This window comes from Rhinolophus hipposideros (genome assembly GCF_964194185.1).
Source record: "Rhinolophus hipposideros genome assembly, chromosome: 20".
NCBI lineage: Eukaryota > Metazoa > Chordata > Mammalia > Chiroptera > Rhinolophidae > Rhinolophus > Rhinolophus hipposideros.
The window spans coordinates 31,635,593-31,656,303 of NC_138066.1; the positions used below are offsets into that span (position 1 = coordinate 31,635,593).

The 20,711-nt window shown below is 45.5% G+C and overlaps 1 protein-coding gene across 1 annotated transcript in view; it reads right to left on the minus strand.

The window, feature by feature from the left end:
- ACSF2 (acyl-CoA synthetase family member 2) overlaps positions 1-20,711 on the minus strand; it is a 30,672-nt gene that overhangs the window by 9,332 nt on the left and 629 nt on the right. The window contains exons 2-10 of the mRNA XM_081027461.1: positions 3,393-3,588; positions 2,899-3,027; positions 2,603-2,656; positions 2,109-2,227; positions 1,837-2,002; positions 1,179-1,274; positions 879-1,036; positions 501-592; positions 138-214 (exon numbers count right to left, since the gene is read on the minus strand). Of these exons, the coding sequence (XP_080883587.1) occupies positions 138-214; positions 501-592; positions 879-1,036; positions 1,179-1,274; positions 1,837-2,002; positions 2,109-2,227; positions 2,603-2,656; positions 2,899-3,027; positions 3,393-3,588 (1,087 nt within the window). The remainder of the gene's footprint in view (positions 1-137; positions 215-500; positions 593-878; positions 1,037-1,178; positions 1,275-1,836; positions 2,003-2,108; positions 2,228-2,602; positions 2,657-2,898; positions 3,028-3,392; positions 3,589-20,711) is intronic.

Here is a 20,711-nt window from a genome sequence, read left to right on the forward strand (position 1 = left end):
CTTTCTGGAAGGAGGGTGGGCCTAGAGGGTCATCCCTGGAGATCGGGCCTGGGCTCATCCCTCTTCCCATCCATCGGTTCTGAATCCAAGGCCTGGCCTGCCTCCCATCCACAGCCTTAGCCCCAGCTACCACTTACCACCATTTCCTTCATGTTCAGCTTGTTGATGATGTCTCGGATCAGCTCTGGAGGTGCCGGGGACCCGGCAATCACACCTGAATCAGAGAGAGGGCTGACACAATTCCCCCCCTTCTCCAGGCCCAGTGGACCCCTTTTGCCTGCAGCTCTTTCTAGGGAAGAACATTCACTTCTCTCGCCTGATCCTGAACCTTTTCCTAAACCTGGCAGCTGGCCTTGGGCTGGTGTCCAGGAATGTTTGGGATTTGCCTCCTTCCCACCCATATTTTTACAGTGACCTTCTTGCCCCCTACATAAAGGATTGGGTGTAAACCTAGCTCACCCCAGCCAATCCTGGCCTGGCTACCCTTGACCCCATCCTACCTCCACACAGGGTTGAGACGTCGTAACTGAAGAAGTCTGGCTGGTTCAAAACATCCACGAACATTGTGGGGGTGCCATACAGAAAGATGCCTCTGTATAAGGGGGGGGTTGGATCTCAAAATCAGGCTTGGAAGTGGAAGGGAACTCCCTCTTCTCAGCCACCCCACCTTGAACCTGCAGCAAGGGCCAAGGCTACAACTCGGGGAACAGGCAGGAGAGACTCTTTGGAGGAGGAGCTATTGCCGTCCTTGGATCCCCCACAACCCTTTCCATTTCTCTTGGCTGGAGAGAGGAGGCATCTTGGAGAGGGGTCAGGGCCCAGGAGTGAGGACTAGGAGAGTCTCATGAGGCTGCAGGTAGCTGCTCACTGATGCCCACCTCTCTCTGCTGACAGCCTCCAGCGCCTTCTTGCCATCAAAGATCGGAGAGGACAGGATGAGGGTGACACCGTGCATCATGCTTACCATTGTGCCCCCCACAGAACCCAGGCAGTGGTACAGGGGGGTGGGCAGGATTAACCGCAATTGTTCTGATGTCTAGAGATGGAGGCAGGAGGCTGGGTCTACCCTGGAGCCAGCAGCCCCAGAAGCTAGTTCCTCTAGCCAGCAGGGGAAGCCCAGCAAGCCCGCCTCCCCACGCCTGCAGGGTGCCAGGAAGCCTGGGCCAGCACCTCCTTACCTTCAGGTGCAGTTTCAGGCGCTCCCCTATCATATTGGAATTGTTGACAATGTTGTAGTGGGAAAGGGTGGCCCCCTTGGGCCTGCCTGTCGTCCCCTGATAAGACAAGCAGGTGACACTTGGCTGCTTTCTTCCCATTTCCTTCCTGGCCTGGGCCTCTGCACGGAAGAGCACTGGACTGGGAGTCAGGAGACTGGGACTGTTGCCCCAGATCCATTCATTCAATACGTATTCATAAAGGTTTACCACGTGCCTGCACAGTGCCAGGTGTTAGGATCCAGAAATTTGGAAGATGAGTTCTGTCTTCATTCCACTCATGAAGTGGCTGAGAGAACTCTGTGGCCCAGCAGCAGATACCCCTTTTGGGCCTCAATTTCCCTATCTGCTAAAGAGGGGACAGGCTCTACTAGCTCTGACCAGTGGTGACACAGTACATCTGCCCCTCTGCTGGGGACAAGAAGGCCAGCGGATGGGGACACGTGACAAGGACACCAGTTGCTAATGGTTACCAGGGCAGACAGGACAGATAGGGCCAGTCCCAGGAGAAGAGTGTTTGTACTCCCCACTTCCTGTGTCCTCATTCTCAGGGAAGTGTCACAGGGGCAGGCAGGGGTCAGCTTGGCAGCCTGGGCTTAGGGCCTGGAGACCTCTGCCCTACCGAGGTGAACTGGATGTTGATGGCGTCGTGGCAGGACAGGAACTGCTGAGTGTACCGGAGCTGGGCCAGATGCTGCTCTGTGTTGCCAGCCGCCACCACCTCATCGAGGAGAAGTGTCCCCGGCAGAGGGGTGTCCACCGAGATGACTGTGGTCAGCTCTGGGAGCCTGGGGGTAGGGATGATGGGGAGAGTCAGGGGCTGAGGGGGTGGGCAGGGGATGAGGGGGCCAGGATGCCGCACGATGGACCCTTCCCAACCTAGGACACCCCCACCTTTGACTCTTCAATGCCCCCGGCTGGGCCTTCTCCACCTCTGGACAGATTTGCTTCAGGATGTTGTAGTAGTGCTGGGTCTTGAATTGCTCAGGGAAAACGAGGGCTTTGCAGCCCACCTGTGGAAGGGGACCGCCTTCCACAGTCAGCAGGGAGCCCCAGGCTGAGGGTCTTGCGGAGCCCACATTAATAGTTGCTCTCTCTCATACACACACACCACTACTCTGACACACACATACACCACCCTGTAACACACACACACCAGCTCCCTCACACTACCTCTGTGATGAATGTATGCACCCCCCCCAACACATACACCAGCCTTGGATCTGCCCAACTATCCCCTCCTCCTGCCCACCCACAGCCTAAAGAATGACAGACTCTGGGCATTACCCACCTATACGTGCCCTGCCCACCCCATCAGCTCTCTGTCACAACTGGAAGACCCCCGTGCCAGGCACCCACCTGGCCCCACCCCCGGGAACGAGTCCTACCTGCTTGAGGGCATACTCCAGCTCCGGAGCCTGGTAGGCTGGGTTCACAGACACCTGATAGAGACAGCAAGGCTGTGTCAGTGTCCTGGGCAGACCCTGTCCTCATGACCCCTCCACGGCACCCTGCCCCTCCAGGCCTCCTTGGTGGCTTCAGGTGAAAACATTACCTGGTCTGAAACCAGCCAGACACTGGCTTCATTCTGGGGCTAAGGGGCCAAGTGGATTCCCCTGAATGATGCAAACCCCCCCCATGCCCACATACCCAACTGTGCCAGGCAAGCCCCTCCTCTCCTCACCAGAATGATGCCCGCTTGGGCTGTGGCCAGCTGCATGAGCACCCATGCGTAGGAGTTGGGCCCCCACATGCCCAGCCGGTCACCCCTGCAGAGGCCAATACTCAGGAGCCCAGATGCAGCTTTGTCCACCTGGTATAAACATACAGGGCACAAGGGGTAAGCTATGGGCAAGCAGGAAGGGGTTATGACGCCTATGTCAGCCCTTGGTCCAGGGCTTCACACCAGAACCATCTGAGAACAAGTGACAGGCCTCAGGAGATCTGGAGTGGAGCTTGGAATATGCAGAGTTAACAAGTGCCCAAGGAGTGACTGATGCAGGAGGCATCCGGGCCACCTCTGCCTCAGCCCGGTCCCCATCCCTGACATCCCCTGGGGTTCTCTGGCAGCCCCAGCACCCTGCTCCACAGTCAGGTGCTGCCCGTGTGGCTCCACCCAGCCAGGACAGCCTGGGGGCTAGCACCTGCCCACGCTGAGGGGTCAAGGGCAGAACCCACCTCCTCCTTGAGCTGGGCAAAGGTCAATCTGACATTTTCATGGAGGACAACCAAAGCCTCTCGGTCCGGGAACTTCTGTGCTGTGGCATCCAGGCAACGCCCAACGGTCTTGTTGATAAGACGCAATTTGGTGCAGCCCTGGACATAGCTGAGGCCTCCGATGGGCAGGGTGGCGGTGCGTTCTACCTCTTTGGAACTGTAGAGAGAGTCATCAAGGGCTCAAATGCATCAAGGCAGGCCTCCCTGGCACACCCAGCTCATCCAGGGCTCAGAGGCATCAAGGCAGGCCTCCCTGGCACACCCAGCTCATCCAGGGCTCAGAGGCATCAAGGCAGGCCTCCCTGGCACACCCAGCTCATCCAGGGCTCAGAGGCATCAAGGCAGGCCTCCCTGGCACACCCAGCTAAGAGGCAGGCTGCCTGCAATGTGTTAGGGAGCACTCCAGAAACTGTCGGAACCATCGCCATTGAACATAGGCGCTGCTTCATTCACCCTCGGGAAATCCAAACTTGGAAGCTGACTTCTTGTCGTCAGAGAGAAGATTCTTTTCCCCAGCCTACTCCTAAGTTTCCCCTCAGTGCCCCTGGCCTGGAGCCTTGGTGCAAAAACACTGGAACGGGAAACTGAGGCAAATCATGGTGCTTTGACTAAGCAGAGAGGTGGCCTAGGAGGGCTAGAAACGGCCTCATCCTACATACTGTACCATCCTGATAAAAAAAAAAACAACAACAACCTGAGTAATTGTCAAAACCCACAGAATAGTCCAATAGAAAAACTAAACCTTAATGTATACTGTGGGCTATAGTCAATAATAATGTATCGCTATCAGTGCACTAATTGTAACAAATGTACCACACTGATGCAAGATATTAATAATAGAGGAAACTGTGTCTGGGGTGGGATGGGTATGTGGAACTCTCTGTACCACCTGCTCAGTTATTCTGTAACCCTACGGTTTTTCTGTAACTCTAAAACTGTACCAAAAAAGTTAAGTCTGTTATTTAAAAAAGGAAAACCAAAAAAGGCCTCCAGAAGTCCAGGTAGCACATGCTTAGATTGGCATGTTCTCACTTGACCGCTCTGGGTAACAGCTGCTGGCTCCCAGCCAGGTCTAGGTGGGAGCCTAACAGGTCTCAGACTCTGTTTCTATCAGAAAGGGCATGCTCCGGGTGCCCGCCTTCCAGGCTACCTCCAGACCACCGTTGGGGGGTGTGGGCCCTGTGGACTCAGGGCTCCTCATGACTCAGTGCTGCAGCTGCTGTGTGAAAAGACCATGCCTATCTTTTGTTCATTGGTCACTTGGGGCTTGTGCGGTAGAGTTTCTGGGAAGAACAGGGTATGCAGGGCAGGGTGGGGAGCAAATCTGGGTTTCCCTGTAAATGGGAGAGGAGACTACTGCCATCTCACAGGAGGGTGGGGCACAATGTAGGCTGATAGGGAGGTGGCCCTGATTTCACTCGGAAGCTGGTGCTGGGGACCCAAGCGTGAATCACACAGGGTGGGGACTGACTGCTGAAGCTCGACGGGGAGCAAGCAAGCACTAGGCTGGGGTTGGGGACCTGAGGTCTCACCGCAGGTGTGCTGCTGGCTGGGTGGGTGACCCCTTTGTGTCCCATCTTACATCTCCTCAGTGCATCTCTGGTTTCAGCTGCTGGGACAATTCCCTGGGGGTCTGTCTGCTCAGGGACTTCCTCAAGCCTCCCCTTTCGCAGCTGGACAGTTCTGGTTGGCAGCTGTTCCTTCTCAGAGGTCCGAGTGGGTAAAACCCTGGTTGCCTGGGGCAACAACTTCAATAATACAATCGACGTTGGCTTCTCTTCCTGTCTTCTCTTCCCACTCCCTCACTCCTGCTTCCTAGGGTCACAAATAAACCACCTGCACCCAAGTCATTGTTCTTGGGGGAATCCAACTTAAGACACAGGATTTATCCTCTTTGGGGTCAGTTTCTCCACCTATAAAGTTTGGGGACTACATGAGGGGTTATTCTCAAGGGAATGTTATCTAAATTACCTAGACAATCTTCTCCAAGGGTTGTGGTGAGCCACCTAAGCCAGGTGGTTCCTGCAGGAGTGCTGGACAGAAAACAGCCAAGAATCACAGCTCTAAGTTTCTGTGAACTCCCACTCCCTACTGACCACAGGTTGACAAACTTACAGAACTGCTGAAGTGGTTCTCAGTGGTCGCCATGACACCCCTCAAGAGAGACTGTGTACCCTACATCCCTACCTCACAGGCATACTGTAGAGGGTGAGGAAAAGAGTGAAGAACTAAAATGGAGTCACAACAGCCAAGCTGCTAAATTATTAAAATCAAGTAGGCTAAGGCATGAGGAAATGATTCTATTCTTGCTTTAACTAGCCTGGGAACTTAAACTTTTGAACTCGTTCTACTTGTGACAACATGAATGAACCTGAAGGACATTATACTACGTGAAATAAGGCAGGCATAGAAAGACAGATATTGCATGATCTTACTTATATGTGGAACCTTAAGATATTAATTATTAATTAATGCCAGTTTGAGTTGGGTTTCTGTTGCTTATAACTAGTGAATCCTAACTGTACCTACATTTTCCACCTTCAGTGGATAACCAGGGTCCTTGAATGCCGAGCAGGCCACCTCCCATGGCCCAGCATCTGGATTAGGAGGCAGCAAAAAGCAAAGCTCAGCCAGCTTGATGGTTTTGTTGTCAACAAAACATTAAAGGTGGGGGAGGGGAGGTTCTGCCTCACAACAGGCATCCTCCTTCTCACAATGACCCAGAGTCCTATTTGGTTTGGAACATTGTTTTCTCCTCATTCACTATGGTTTTTGGAATAGATAGTGGCCTCTTGGAAAGTCTAGTTGGTAAATCCACAGGATGATTTACATGCCAAAAAAAAAAAAAAATGCAGTTCGATTGTCATATGTTATCTCTTTTATCTCTGATAGGAGCTGTGACAGAGACCTCCCCCACCCCAATAGCCCTTTCTTCCTGAATAATACATTCTCAAATGTTTAGCTGGCCACGTGGAGTAGAGACCACATTTTCAAGCTTCCCCAGCAGGAGACTTGGCCCAAAGGTGAAGTTCTGGCCAATGGGATTTAAAGAGAGGTACTGTGTACAACTTCTGAAAAGAATCCTCAAAGAAAAGTGCATCTTCTCTCTTCTTCTGGACAGCTGGAATGCTGCCTGTGACAGGAAAAGAATGACAGCTATCTTGGACCACCTGGTGAGCTTGGACACCACAGAGCAGCAAGACAGAAGGGGGCTGGAGCCTGACAGCAGGCTGTACCGCGACTGCTACAGACTGGCTGTCTTTCAGAAAAGGAAACTCCCATCTCCTTTAAGCCGTGGGGAGAGTGGGTTCCCTGATACACACTACACTAATCGTTAAAACCACAGGACTCAAACAGACATTTTTCCAAAGAAGATATATACAAATGGCCATTAAGTGTGTGAAACGCAAACTAAAACCACAGTGAGATGCCCCTATGCTCCCACTAGGAAGGCTATCACCAAAAAAAAAGACAAACAAACAAACAAAAAACCAACAAAATAACAAGTGTTACCTAGCATGTGGAGAAACTGGAATCCTGGTGCATTACTGGACGGAATGTGAAACAGTGCAGCCACTGTGGAAAACAGTTTGGAGGTTCTCCAAAATGTTAAACATAAAATAACCATATGACCCAGCAATTCCACTCCTAGGTATATACTCAAAAGAACTGAAAACAGGTGTTCAAACCAAGACTTGCCCACAAAGTTCATAGCAGTACTATTCACAATAGCCAAAGGTATAAACAACCCAAATGTTTGGCAATGGATGAGTGGATAAAGAAAATGTGGAATACCCATACAGCAGAATGTTATTTGGCCATAAAAAGGAACAAAGTGTCGATGAGGGTGTGGAGGAAAGGGAGCTCTCATACACTGCTGGTGGAAATATAAATTGGTGCAGCCTCTAATATTTTCATACTAAAAAACAGTATAGGGTTTCCTCAAAAAGAACTCAAATAGCTAAAGTAAATATTTAGTGAAGCCTCAGCCACTTGCACGGTTATTGCAAAACGCCAGGCCTCAGGTGGAACTGAAGCTGCGTAAATCAGCCATGTCCGGCTGTGAGGCAACTGGAGACAAAACACAGCCAAAAAATTTAAATAGAGCTACCCTATGACCCAGCAATTTCTCTCCTGGGTATCTCCCCGAAACATTTGAGAACACTTATTTGTAAAGATATATGTCCCCTTATGTTCGTTATAGCATTATTCACAATAGCCACGGTATAGGAACAATCTAAGTGTCCTTCCACCAATGATTGGATAAACAAGATGTGGTACATATACACAATGGAATACTACTCAGCCACAAAAAGGATGAAATATTGCCATTTGTGACAACATGGATAGATCTTGAGAATATCATGTTAAGTGAAATAAGTCAGATGGAAAAGAACAAAAACCATATGATTTTACTCATATGTGGGCTATAAAACAAAAAGCAGCAAATGAACAAACAAAAAATTTGTAGACACGGACAACAGTATGGTGGTTACAAGAGGGGACAGGGGATGGGGACGGATGAATAGGTAAGGGGGTCAAAATATATGGTGACAAAAGGAGAACTGACTCTGGGTGGTGAGCACACAGTGCAATATACAGATGATGTATTAGTGTTGTACACCTGAAACTTACATAGTGTTCTTAACCAATGCTTCCAATAAATTTAATTTAAAAAAGAAATCATTTCCATTTTGAATGTGGAAGGATTTTCCTCTCTGAGAATTTCAGTGGGTATATAATTTATGTGCCTTCCGTACAGTTCATAATACACTACAACCATTGGCTTAACTAATCCATTTCATACATGGATGGACGTTCTCCAGGTTCAAGAGCACAGAGCAGCTCATGATACTTTGCTCATTGTTTAGAATGCAGCTTCCCGGATGTGAGGCTTGGGGTCCAAAAGCAACCCCCAACTGGAAAACTGCTCTAGCAGGAAACTAAAATCCACCTGATAACTATTTACAATGTCACTTCCAGGAATGTCTATAGAGACTTTTAATGACAAGTCAGAAATGTATTGACTCTGATTTATGAAAAAGATGGGTACTCTCAATGGGGACGGACAGAGATAGGTAAATACCCTGCCAGGTATGTGAACTGAAGGGAGAAGAATCATTGAGCAGCTTTTCTGTGATGTTGTCATGCAGGTTTTCGCTGGCAAATTGTTCAGGTACTTATTCCTGTCTTACAAATGGAAAAAAGTGAGACAGAGAAATTAAGTGACTTGTCCAAATGCCACAATAAAAGCTGATTAAAACAGCCTCATCGATTGGATCACAAACAGCTTTCCAGTAAAACAGACCAAGTGACACTGACACATAAAATACAATAATGACCAAATCTGCCACAAAGTCACAAAAAATTGAAGACAAATGGCCAGTAAGCATAGGAAAAGATGTCCATGTCACAAAGCAAAGCAAAAAGCCACAAGGCATTTGTTCCCCAAGAGATCAGCATAAATGGCAAGTTCTGACATTATGATGTTTGCAGCTTATTTTCAAATGGTGGCAAAAAGAGTGTGTGTGTGTGTGTGTGTGCGTGCATGTGTGTGTGTTTGCAGAGAGAGAGGGTGAAGGCAGAGGGAGAGACCTACTCTCTGATCCTTTAGCAGTTGATATTTCAAACTTAATCTTTTTGGTTATTCATTTGGATTGTTATACCGCTTCCAAAAAGCTGTTATTCCAAAACTCATATTTATATACGTATTTATATATGGAAAGTAATTCTTTTCCCCCCCCTTTCTTCAGCCCCCCCCCCCACTCTGGTTCAAGCTGTTGTTTCTCAGTCTAGTGTGTAGACCACAGCTCCCTGGCCCATGCTGGTATTATGAGCCTTGCGCTCTCCCCAGCTGAGGCGGTTGGTCAGCCACTCACAGCTGCCGGCCGCTAACAATGGCTGCCGGCCACTCATAATGGCTACCGACCACTTATGCTGACCACCAGCTGCTCCTGGCAGCACATGGCAGCACACAGCAGCCCAGCTCCAGGGAGAGCTGTTGTTCACAATCTTAGCTGTAGAAAGCGCGGCTCACTGGCCCATGTGGGAATCAAACTGGTGACCTTGGTGTTAGGAGCACAGCGCTCCAACCGCCTGAGCCACCGGGCTGGCCGAAAAGTAATTCAATCTGTCTGATACTATAATAAATAAAAAGTCACTAGGAGGGAAATATAACAAATCAGTAATTCTCTGCCCAAACCAAAGATTGCTGTTTCTCCAGAGGAGTTCACATTTAGTTTCAAAATTCCATAATAGGTATTCTTGTCAAAGACTGTTCATAGGCAAAACTAAACAGCAGTTTCAGCTAAATGAGAGTTCATCCTTGCCACAGGAGCCAGTCTGTGCTGTCCTTGGCTTCATGTAATCAATAAGAGAGCTCATCCTCATCCAATAAGAGAGCTCATCTCCATAAGGATGGGGAGTACTCAGCAGAGAGCACATAGATTATAATGCTGCCCTCAATATTCCCTAAATAAAGCTCCCCAACCAGAAAAGATTAGTCATTTCATCATAAAAACAAGAACAGTTGATAATACAGAATGTTGGCAATTATGTGGGGAAATAGGTCAGAGTGTAAATCAGTATAAGATTTTTAAAGAACATTAAGTATAGAAGCCAGGAAGCTATGAAGCTGATGTTTCAGGACCCCTTGCTCTCCCCTAATGCTGGGAGTTCTTGGGAATTGGAGAGGGGAGGCTGACTGCAAATCAGGAAGTATTTATAGGTCAGCTTTTCTGGCAAATGGCCTAAAGAGCTCTTATAAGAAAATAACCTGAACCTTCAAGGCCCAGCAATTTGTCACAAATTCTTTTCTTATTCTAAAGTAATACTCAATTTGCACTAAATTTGGTGTTTGTAATTTTGAGTTCTTTTTATAAAGAGGGCACCCCAAATTGTGTAAGCTTCAGAACCCCAAATCTGGATCTCCTCTGATTTAGTAGTATCTATTAACATTTGAATATGCACGCCCTTTGCTCAGCAATCCTACTTTTAGGGAATCTATCAAAACACTAGCAAATGCCTAAAGGTAGGAATAAGCACATTAATTGATGCTTAGCAAAGAAATGGAAGAAAAACTATTTCTATAGGGATTAGATAACTAAATGATAAGACATCTATACAATGGAACACTAGACCATTAATCAAACTGAAGACACTATATATTTAATGATATGGAAAACGTCTTACATTTTAGGTGAAAAAGCACATTTCTGAATAATATGAGCTGACATTTATTGGTGTATCCTCATGCCAGCTCTCTTCTAAACACTCCACACACATGATCTCCTGTGATTTTCATAACCACTCCCTGACCAAGAAATGTACCCATTTTACAGATGAGGGGATGAGGCTTGAAGAAATGCAGGTAAGCAGACAAGATGGGATCCAAACCCGGGACTGTCTGGTTTCCAAGACCTTAATACAAGAACTTTGTAGAGCCTTACAGCTTTAAAAGGGCTTCCATGTGTATCTCATACGATCCTCACATCAGTTCTAGACAATCTATAAAAAGGATTATTTCTTTCTATGGATGAAGAAGCAAGAGGTTCATTTTCTTAATGTTCCAACTCTGGTGGGTGGCAACCCTGGACCCCTTCTATGTGTACCGCTCTTTACACTTCAGCACATCCACAGCCTCCCCTGGGGGCCCTGTGGGGGTTAAAGCAGCAAACCTGGGACTGATGGGTGCCTCTGAGTGCCACAGGCCTGTGGATAACCACCCCCACTTGGTATCCCACCTCTCAGCCCTCAAGCACATGCTGGCCCTTTTCCATGATTTACTTCTGGTAACTGATTCATACTCTTCACTGCCTCTGACTTATTGTCCTGTTCTCATGGCTCCAACTCACCTCTCCGGGAACTAACCATAATGACTTTGTGCCTTAACTGCACAGCCTCCTGGTTACATTAATCTGGGAAGCCTTCTGCCCCAGTGTCAGTCCTGCCCAGTGCAGCTTGGCCTTCCAGCAGGTGATAGACAGAAAATATAGGCTGGCTGGTTCAAGGGATCTTATGTGCAATAGCTGTGGTATTCTGTGACATTCCAGGGATGATGACTAACTTTCAGGCTAGAGGCCTCTGTGGGCACCAAGGATCATACAATCCTGCCAGGGTCAGGCAGAGACCAGGCAGAGCTGGGCCCTGGAGGAGCCATGGGAGACAGGGACAATCAGAAAGCCTAAGCAAACAGGTCTGCAGGATCTACTTGGGGTAGAAACTGCTTGTTTTGCCTCCTATTATGTATTTGCTGGGTGGAGGTGCTTAAGGATGGGCCCAAAGGCTTGTGGGTAGCTTCTGTCCCTGCTGGAGGCTGGAATTCCCCCAGGTCCTGGGCAAGGTCACTTCATCCTTTTAGGAGCTAGCTGGAAGGGAGGGTGACTAGATGTGAGGGGCCCATGGAACTGCAGTAATATGCCCCACGCTGAGGCTGACCACTTCTTCCTGGGCAAGGTGCCATGCCAGCCACCAGCAAACAGTCTTTAGACACAAAATTTAAAGCAATAGCCTGCTTTGTTCCAAGTCTTGGATTGGCCTCTGCCCCTCCCCCCAGAGGCATTTGATGCCAGGCTGTCTCCTAAGCCCTAAGAAAAACATAAATCAACAAAGCGAAAAGACAAGTAACTGCCTGGGTTTACTAATTTCGTTTTATATATAAGAGACAAAGGATTAGTATTCAGCCTGTATTCTAGGAAGAAAACAACAATAACAAACAGTAATCAGTAAGGACAAGAAACCTAACACAATAAGTGGGCAAAAAACATGAACAGGATATTCAAAGACGACGGTTCAAAAGACGCCCAATCTCACTGGTAATCAGGGAAAAGTAAGTTCAAACCACAATGAGATATTCTTTCCCCCACCATTATGGCAAACACTTTAATGTCCAGCAATACTAAGTATGGGTGAAGATGTGAGGAAATGACAACCTGTGGTTGTTACTGGTGGTCACAATAACACAACCTCTCCAGGGCATTTTCTAGAGAAGCTGAAAATGTCAACTCTTTACCAGTATACAGCAATTGCACTGGTAGAAACACGGTCATGCAATGGACGATAGACAGCAGGTAAAGAAAATAACCTAGATCTACAGGTATCAACATAAATAGATCTCAAAAACATACTGTTGAGCGAAAAAGAAACGTACTGTGATGCAATTTTTGCTAAAATTTTTTTTCTTTTTTTTTTTTTTATTAAATTTATTGGGGTGACAATTGTTAGTAAATTTACATAGATTTCAGGTGTACAATTCTGTATCACATCGTCTATAAATCCCATTGGGTGTTCACCACCCCGAGCCTGTTCTCCTTCCATCACCATATATTTGAATTTTTGCTAAAATTATAATAGCATCAGTATTGTTTCTGGACACAAAAAATAGGCAAACTAAGTGCTTGACGTGATTCCAAGTGCTTTACAAATGATAGACTATACTGTTTATGGATTCAAAACTATATTAAAAGCAAACCAAAGTACTCTGACACAACACACATTAAATTTAGGATAGTGGCTCTCTGGTGAAGGGTGGATTGAAGGAGAGTCATAAAAGGAACTTCAGCTTGATGGGTAATACCTAATTTCTTCTATTTATAATTTTCGGTAACAAGTCTGATCATATTTTAATTTGAAGTGGTAAGTATACAGGTGCTTTGTTATTTGTTAATAACAAATTAAATTTTAAATGAAAAAATTTTTCTTTCATAGGAAATTTTTAAGAAGAAAAATACAAGAGGCTTGATGGTCTCCCAAGAGAAGTACCTAAAACACTTAAAAGATGGAGTAACTTCCTGGCATGAACAGAATGAGACCCGCAGGACCTGTCCTGTGAAGGGACAGGACAAGACGAACATTTACGCAATGAGGAAGAGCCCCAATCTGTCCATGAAGGTCACATGCTGCTCTCACAGGCAAGCCTCAGTCCTCAGCCAACACACTGACTCCTGTGAAACAAAACAGTCCCAGCTAAATGTGCCAGTTCATTTTCTAGCTCATGGCAGACTACAGGTAGGCTCTCCTCTTCCCTCTCCCTTGCATGTCACCCAAAGATTCATCACCCAGTACACCGTTCTTCCAGCCCATTCTACCACTCACTGACCTGTGGGGCTGCATCCTCTCAGGGGCAAGGGGCTGCTTTCCCTAAGCTGCACAAAGACCTGAGGCTGGTGGTCGACGTGGGAGTGACATGGAAGTAGAGATGGCAGATGTTTTAAAATAGTTGCAAACCACATATCTGACAAAGGACTGGCATCTAGAATACATAAAGAATTCTGAAAACTCGACAGTAAGAAAACCAAACAATCCAACTAGAACATGGACAAAAGTCATGAAAAGGAAGAACAGATGGCAAATAAGTACATGAAAAGATACTCAACATCATTAACCATTAGGGAAATGCATATTGAAACCATAGTAAGATATCACTATACACCTATCATGTCAAAAACAAATAGCGACAAAACCAAACGCTGGCAAGGATGTTGATCACTTATACATTGTTGGTTAGAATGTAAAATGGTAGAGTCATTCTGGGAAACGGGCAGTTTCTCGAAAAACAAAATGTGCAACTACCATATGAATTAGCAATTGCACTTCTGGGCAATCATCCCAAAGAAATAATGAATTCTGTTCCCAGAGAAACAAAGACTTTATGTTTACACAAAAACCTACACACACAAGCTTATATCAGCCTTATTTGAAAAGAACTGGAAACAACCCAAATATCCTTCAGTGGGTTAAACCAACTATACATCCATATCAAGGAATACTGTTTAGCAATAAAAAGAAAGGAACTATTGATACACAAAACAAACCGGATGAATCTCTAGAGAATTAAGCTAAGTGGAAAAAAAAATATCCCAAAAGGTTGCATACTATGATTCCATTAACATAACATCTTGAAATGACAAAACCATAGAAATGGATAAAACAGATAACATGGGCTTAGGAGGGAGTAGACATGGGCAAAAGTGGGTGTGGCTATAAAAGAAAAATTGGAAGGATCCTTGTGATGGAAATGTTCTGTTATCTTGACTGTATCAATATCCTAGATACTGTACCCGTTTTGCAAGACGTTACTGTTAGAGGAAACTGGATTAAGGGTTTATAGGATGTTTCTATTATTTCTTACAACTGCATGTAAATGTTCATATCTCAAAATAAAGAGTTTAACTTTAAAAATAAATCCTTAAGATTATACGACATTTGAGATCACAAGGTGTAAACTGGACTGCCCGGTTCAGTGGGCCTGGAAGCTACAGTGTCCCCACCATTCTCTGCTGGGTTAGCCTCTGACACATTTGTAAGAACTATTCTGGGGCCCCCACTTCTCAACTTGCCTTCTTGCAGCCATGCCCAAGAGGTGAAATATTGCGCATATAAGACCATGTCCTTTTCCCCATGGTTGTCAAGGAAAGCTAAACTGGATAATGTATAATAAATACTTTCATGAATTTTTGTCAGCGTTAATGGGTCGCACCTCCCAAAAGCATCGCTTGGTTTTTGAGCAAAAGAAGCCAGACACAAGAGTATGTGAACTCTGACGATTAAGTTCGTGAACTTGTATGTGAACTTGTTGCAACGATGTTGCTAACCTTTTTCTGACATTGGAGGGATTATTCATTATGAATTTGTACCAACTGGACAGTTAACCAAGTGTACTAGTTGGAAGTGCTGAAAACGCTACGTGAAAAAGTCAGATGACCTGAACTTTTCACCAACAATTCATGGCTCTTGCATCACAACACTGCACCAGCTCACATGGCACTGTCTGTGAGGGAGTTTTTAGCCAGGAAACAAATAACTGTACTGGAACACCCTCCCTACTCACCTGATCTGGCCCCCAGTGACTTCTTTCTTTACCCAAAGATAAAGGAAATAGTGAAAGGAAGACATTTTGATGACATTCGGGACATCAAGGGTAATACGACGACAGCTCTGATGGCCATTCCAGAAAAAGAGTTCCCAAATTGCTTTGAGGTGTGGACTAGGCACTGGCATCAGTGCATAGCTTTCCCAGGGGAGGACTTCGAAGGTGAAAATAGTGATATTCAGCAATGAGGTATGTAGCATTTTTTCTAGGATGAGTTTACAAATTTAATTGTCTGACCTCATATACTCTAAGATTTAAGAATAGGCAAAATTAACCCACAGAGATTAAAACTCAGAATGGTGGTAGCCTCTGGTTGGAGAAGGGAATTGACTGGAAAGGGGCATGAGAAAAATTTCTAGAGCTACGCTGTCTATATGGTAGCCATTAGTCACATGTTGCTGTGGAACCCTTGAAATGTAGCTCATCTGAATTGAAGTGTTCTGTAAGTGCTAAATACATATGTTTTGGAAGGTTTTATGAAAAAAATAGTGTAAAATATCTCATTAGCAATTTTTAAAAGATTGATTACATGCTGAAATGATATTTTGGCTACACTAAGATAAAGAAAATATATCATTAAAATTAATATCACATTGGGGAGATCACTTTGTAAGTTATACAAATGTATAACCACTATGCTGTACAACTGAAACTAATATAACATTGAATAATTTAAAAATTAATAAAATAAAATAATTTAAAAAAATTAATGTCGCCTATTTCTTATTACTTTTTAAATATGGCTGCTAGAAATCTTAAAATTACATGTGTAAATTTAAAACAAAAAAAACAAACAAAAAAAGAAAGTTGCAAGGAGACATCTTAAAAGGTCTCATAACTAGTATTCCATTGTGTATATATATATACCACTTAAAAAAAAAAAAAGGTCTCATCACAAGAAAAAAATGTGTAATTATGTGCAATAATGGATGTTAACTTTCTGTGATCATTAACTTACTGTGGTGATGTTAAAAAAATACACATGTGGCTCACATTCTATTTCTATTGAATTTAGAGTGATGGACAAGGTCTACATCTTGGGGTGCTGAGTAATAGGTGTATACATTTATTAAAATTCATTGAACTGATCAAATATATGGTGATGGAAGGAGAACTGACTCTGGGTGGTGAACACACAATGGGATTTATAGACGATGTAATACAGAATTGTACACCTGAAATCTATGTAAATTTACTAACAATTGTCACCCCAATAAATTTAATTTAAAAAAAAATACCACAAAAAAAAAATTCATCGAACTGTTCATTAAGATTCGTGCATTTTACTGTATTTAATTAAACCATAAAGCCCCATGATCTTTCACCACCCAACACATCTTCCCTGAATGTGTCTACAGTCTGCAAAGGTACAGACTACAAAGAACTCCCAAGTAGTAAGAGCCACAATAAGCCTTGAGCAAGGTATTCCACACTGGTGGAATACTTCCACCAGTGTGGAAGCTTCCATTTTTAGCATCATGAACAAAATGATATATGTGTGGTTTGTGCTTATATATGTGGTTTGTGCTTATTTATATAAACACACTGGTATACGTGTGTTTGTGCTTATATAGAGAAAGTACGCAGGAAATTATTAAGTCCAGTAAACCCAAGAACACAGAGGACATTTCTGAAAGCCTGAAATATTTGGGGCAGGGACACATTCATGCAGGTTTTCCTTTGGGCCACTTGTATGGGGCCCCAGGGAAAGCACACAGGGATCAGGTGTGGGGGCTGATTTAGGACACTCGGTCCTTGAGGGGATCACTAAGGTACATATAAGGTCTGGATCTTATCTATGTAGGGTCAAAACCCGTGATATTTTCTGTTCACTTGCAGAGGACTAGAGAGAGTCACAGAGTAACACTTCATAGAAGTGTCGAGGCTTCATACTTCAGCCACAGCCCGCTTGGATTCAGGGATCAGGTTCAAAGTCCAGCCTTTTTAGCAATCACAGAATGTCTACAGAAATGTAGAGTGCTTCTTGTCCAAGTGGCCTATTTTACAAAGACACCAAAGCCCAGAGAAGTTGAGTGACTTGCTTCATGCCATACTGAGTTAGAAGTGGCAGGACTGGGACTTGCTTTCCTGTCATCTGACTCCCAAACTGAGAAACACGAGCATGCCAACAAGGTTCAAAAAACATGCTTTGTAAGCTAGAAACACAGCTTGTTTATTTCTGAAGGGAGGGGCACCTGGCAGGATTGTTGGTACCTGTCATTTATTAGCAGGACGCTACGCTAGCAAGGCCTATTCAAGAGATGAAATAATATCCTATACTTTGGTTTGTTCAGCACATGATCAGGAAAAAAAAAAGAAAGAAAGAAAAAAAAAATCAGCCCTTAATCCCAACATTCAGATAAACAGGCGTGCCAACGCATCCCAAGTAGCCCTACCTTGGTTTAGGCAGTTGCTCCCCGTCCCCCCTCCCCGCGCCAAGAACCATCTCCTTCCTCCTCTCCAGACAAGGTGATTAAAATGTGGACCTTGGAATCATTGTAGAAACCTGCAAATCATTGTTACACAAGCACTATCTGTATAATAGCTCCTCACTGCAATAGGTTGAAGATCCCCTTGGTGCCAGACTGTGGGTTAAGAATTTTCTTATGTGACCTCATTTAACCCTCTCTACAGCACTACACATGAGAAAAGTCAAGTTCCACTGCAGTCCCAAAGCTACTAGAAAGTGGTGCATTTGAATCCGGATCTGTCTGACTCTAAATTTTCTGGCTGTAGATTGAATAAAGAAAATAATGTTGGGGAGGTTAGGAGGGCTTCATACCCAGGATTCAAAACTGTTCAAGCACAAGCAAGATTTTATACAAGTCTATAGGCTGGATACTTCAAACTAAAATACAGCCCTGTGGTTGGAAGGTTCAGGCCTCTTTAGGAAGCCTTCCCTAATCCTATTTCCACCAATCAAATTCTCCCCTGCTTTGATTGACATCCTCCATGGCACAGTACCCTTTCTGCCTTGAATCAGTGGTCCACGGTCTTCCCCTACAGATCCTGTTTAGGCAAAGAACTCAGTGAAAATAAGTTCATTCATCTTTGTATCCCCTACCGCATCTTCCCCAGTAGATTGCATACCTACCTTGCGCAAGGCAAGAAAGGATAACTAAAACCAATGTGTACCATTCACTGACTAAAATGTTCAAGTTTGTATTTTCTATTGTTGTAATTAGACTGGAGGTCCCCCAGTGTTGAGTAGGGACATCATTACCAAATCACTTATTAATCATCTTTGTGGAATCATAAGAAGAGGCTATTTTTTGGTAACTATTACGGTTTCCACCCAAAACACTTCCTGGCTTAATACAATCCCCTCATATAGAGACAGCATTTTATAGTTTCCGATACTGGTCCCACCTAATGACAGCCATCACCCTGGAGGGGGGTCCATGAAGACCACTTACCCCTCTGCCCCAGCCATTAGCATCGAGTCACTGGAGCCCCAGCTCTCAGCATCACACCCAATTCTGAGGGACCTAAGCCACTGTTCTTTCTTACCCAGCTCCAAGGGCTCCCAACACGCCAGATGGATGTAGCTATATGGCACGTAGCCCCAGGCCAGCTTTAGAGATCTGGAGAAGCATGCTCATCTCAGGTTTATCAAGGAATCAGTATTGGATTGCTCCTTCCAAGGTTCCTTGAAGCCCCAGGCTAGTCCATCAGCCTCCCTTGGGAAAGGGGATGTGTGGACAAAGGGAAGGAGTTGGTGGTTCAGATCTGGAGAGCAATGGACCGCTTCCTATTTCCTTCTGCAGGAAAAGGCTCTGGACAGCCCTGACTTTGATGGAGAAGGGAGTGTCCAGCAGATTCAAGTACTGGCCAGGAGAGAGAACCAGGTACAAGAAAGAGGCCACTGAGGACGGGATCCTCTCCTACCTTCAAATCAGTTGGAATTCCTACCCAGACACCATTTGAAAGTTCTCAGGGACCAGCTCTGCTACAAGGAAAGGCTAAGACAAGTAAGCCTTTGCCAAGTAGGAAGCATTAATGACAAACTCACCAGGGTCAGAGGTTAGGTAATGTGCCCAAGGTTATATAGCAAGTAGGTGGAGAGCCAAGGCAAACAAGTGCAGTCTGGCTTCAAAGTTCTTGTTCTTCCTTAACAGGCAAACCTGGGGATCTGATAAGTAACAGGCCTGGGGTATTGGGCAGCAGAAAAATTGGGGACCAGATCAGAAAGAGCAAAGGACAGAAGTTGAGGAGCTTTGCACACGATTTGACTTGGAACACTGAGTCATGATTTATCTTTGCCACCACTAGACTGCAAGTTTCTGTAGGACAGGGTCCTATGGTTTCCGTAACCACAGCACCATATGCTTGATATGACATGTTCTCGGGAATGTCTGTTGAATGCTTGAGACTTCTTGAGGGTTTCTGAAGGGGAAAGTAGGAGTAGAAGGGATAGGAAGGAATGAGGCCAAATGCTCAGGAAACCTTCTCTCTCTAGAAAAATAGTTCTTTTCATGACATAGAGTCAGAATTTCTCTGAGGCCTGGTATCCCTACCCTGTAGTTGCGGGCCTATAGCAGAAGAGTGACCTGTTTTGTTTACACACACAAAAAGACAAAGGTCAGGAATGTTACCATGTGGCCAGAGGTGGCTTGATCATGAAGCACGTACATTTTTGTGATTAACTTTCCTTAGAGCCCTCACAGTCTAAGAGAGTACCCAGGAGTCCCGAGGTGGGGCCTGGAGCCTAGCAGGGAGTGATGGCGGAGCTTGCCTAGGTAGGCACTGGGAGATAGTGAGGGACACAGCTATAATAGTAGAGAACCCAGGTCACTTCCCCAGCATGCCATCCACTGACCAGCCTTCAGGCCAGAAAATTAGGCACAGTGATCTTAAAGCAAGTTAAAACATTGCGATCTTGAAGTTCTAGCCAAAAGAGGAGTTTGCATCTCCCTCCATTTTTTTTTTTTTTAAACCAAATAGTTCTCTCAGATGAGAAACCTCTTCTAGCTCCTCCTCCCTCTTCCATGCCCAGGCGCATACCCCACCTGGCGCCTTAAACCAGGTCCTGATACCAGACTTTGTACCTGGCCCAGCTGGTGGCTGGGGAGGCTCAGTGGTGCCCAGACCTCCCCCCTGCTGGGTGCTAAAGATAACCACCACCACTGATGACCTCAGGGAGAGCCCAGCTCTGCTTCATCAACACACTATCACATTTGCAATCACAGGATGGCAGCATTCCTTATTATACTGCTATAGAGGCAGCAGGGCTACTGGGAACAGGAATCCTCCACCTGCCAGCCCCCATCCCTCCCTTTGCACTGAGAACAGAAGAAAATAGCCAAAACAGGCCTAGTAGGTAGCAAGGAACAAAAGCAGCATTTGTCAACAGCTAATGAGGAGAGGGGAGACTACTGAGTTTAGTGGTCTGGGGTGGGGAAGACTGGGTT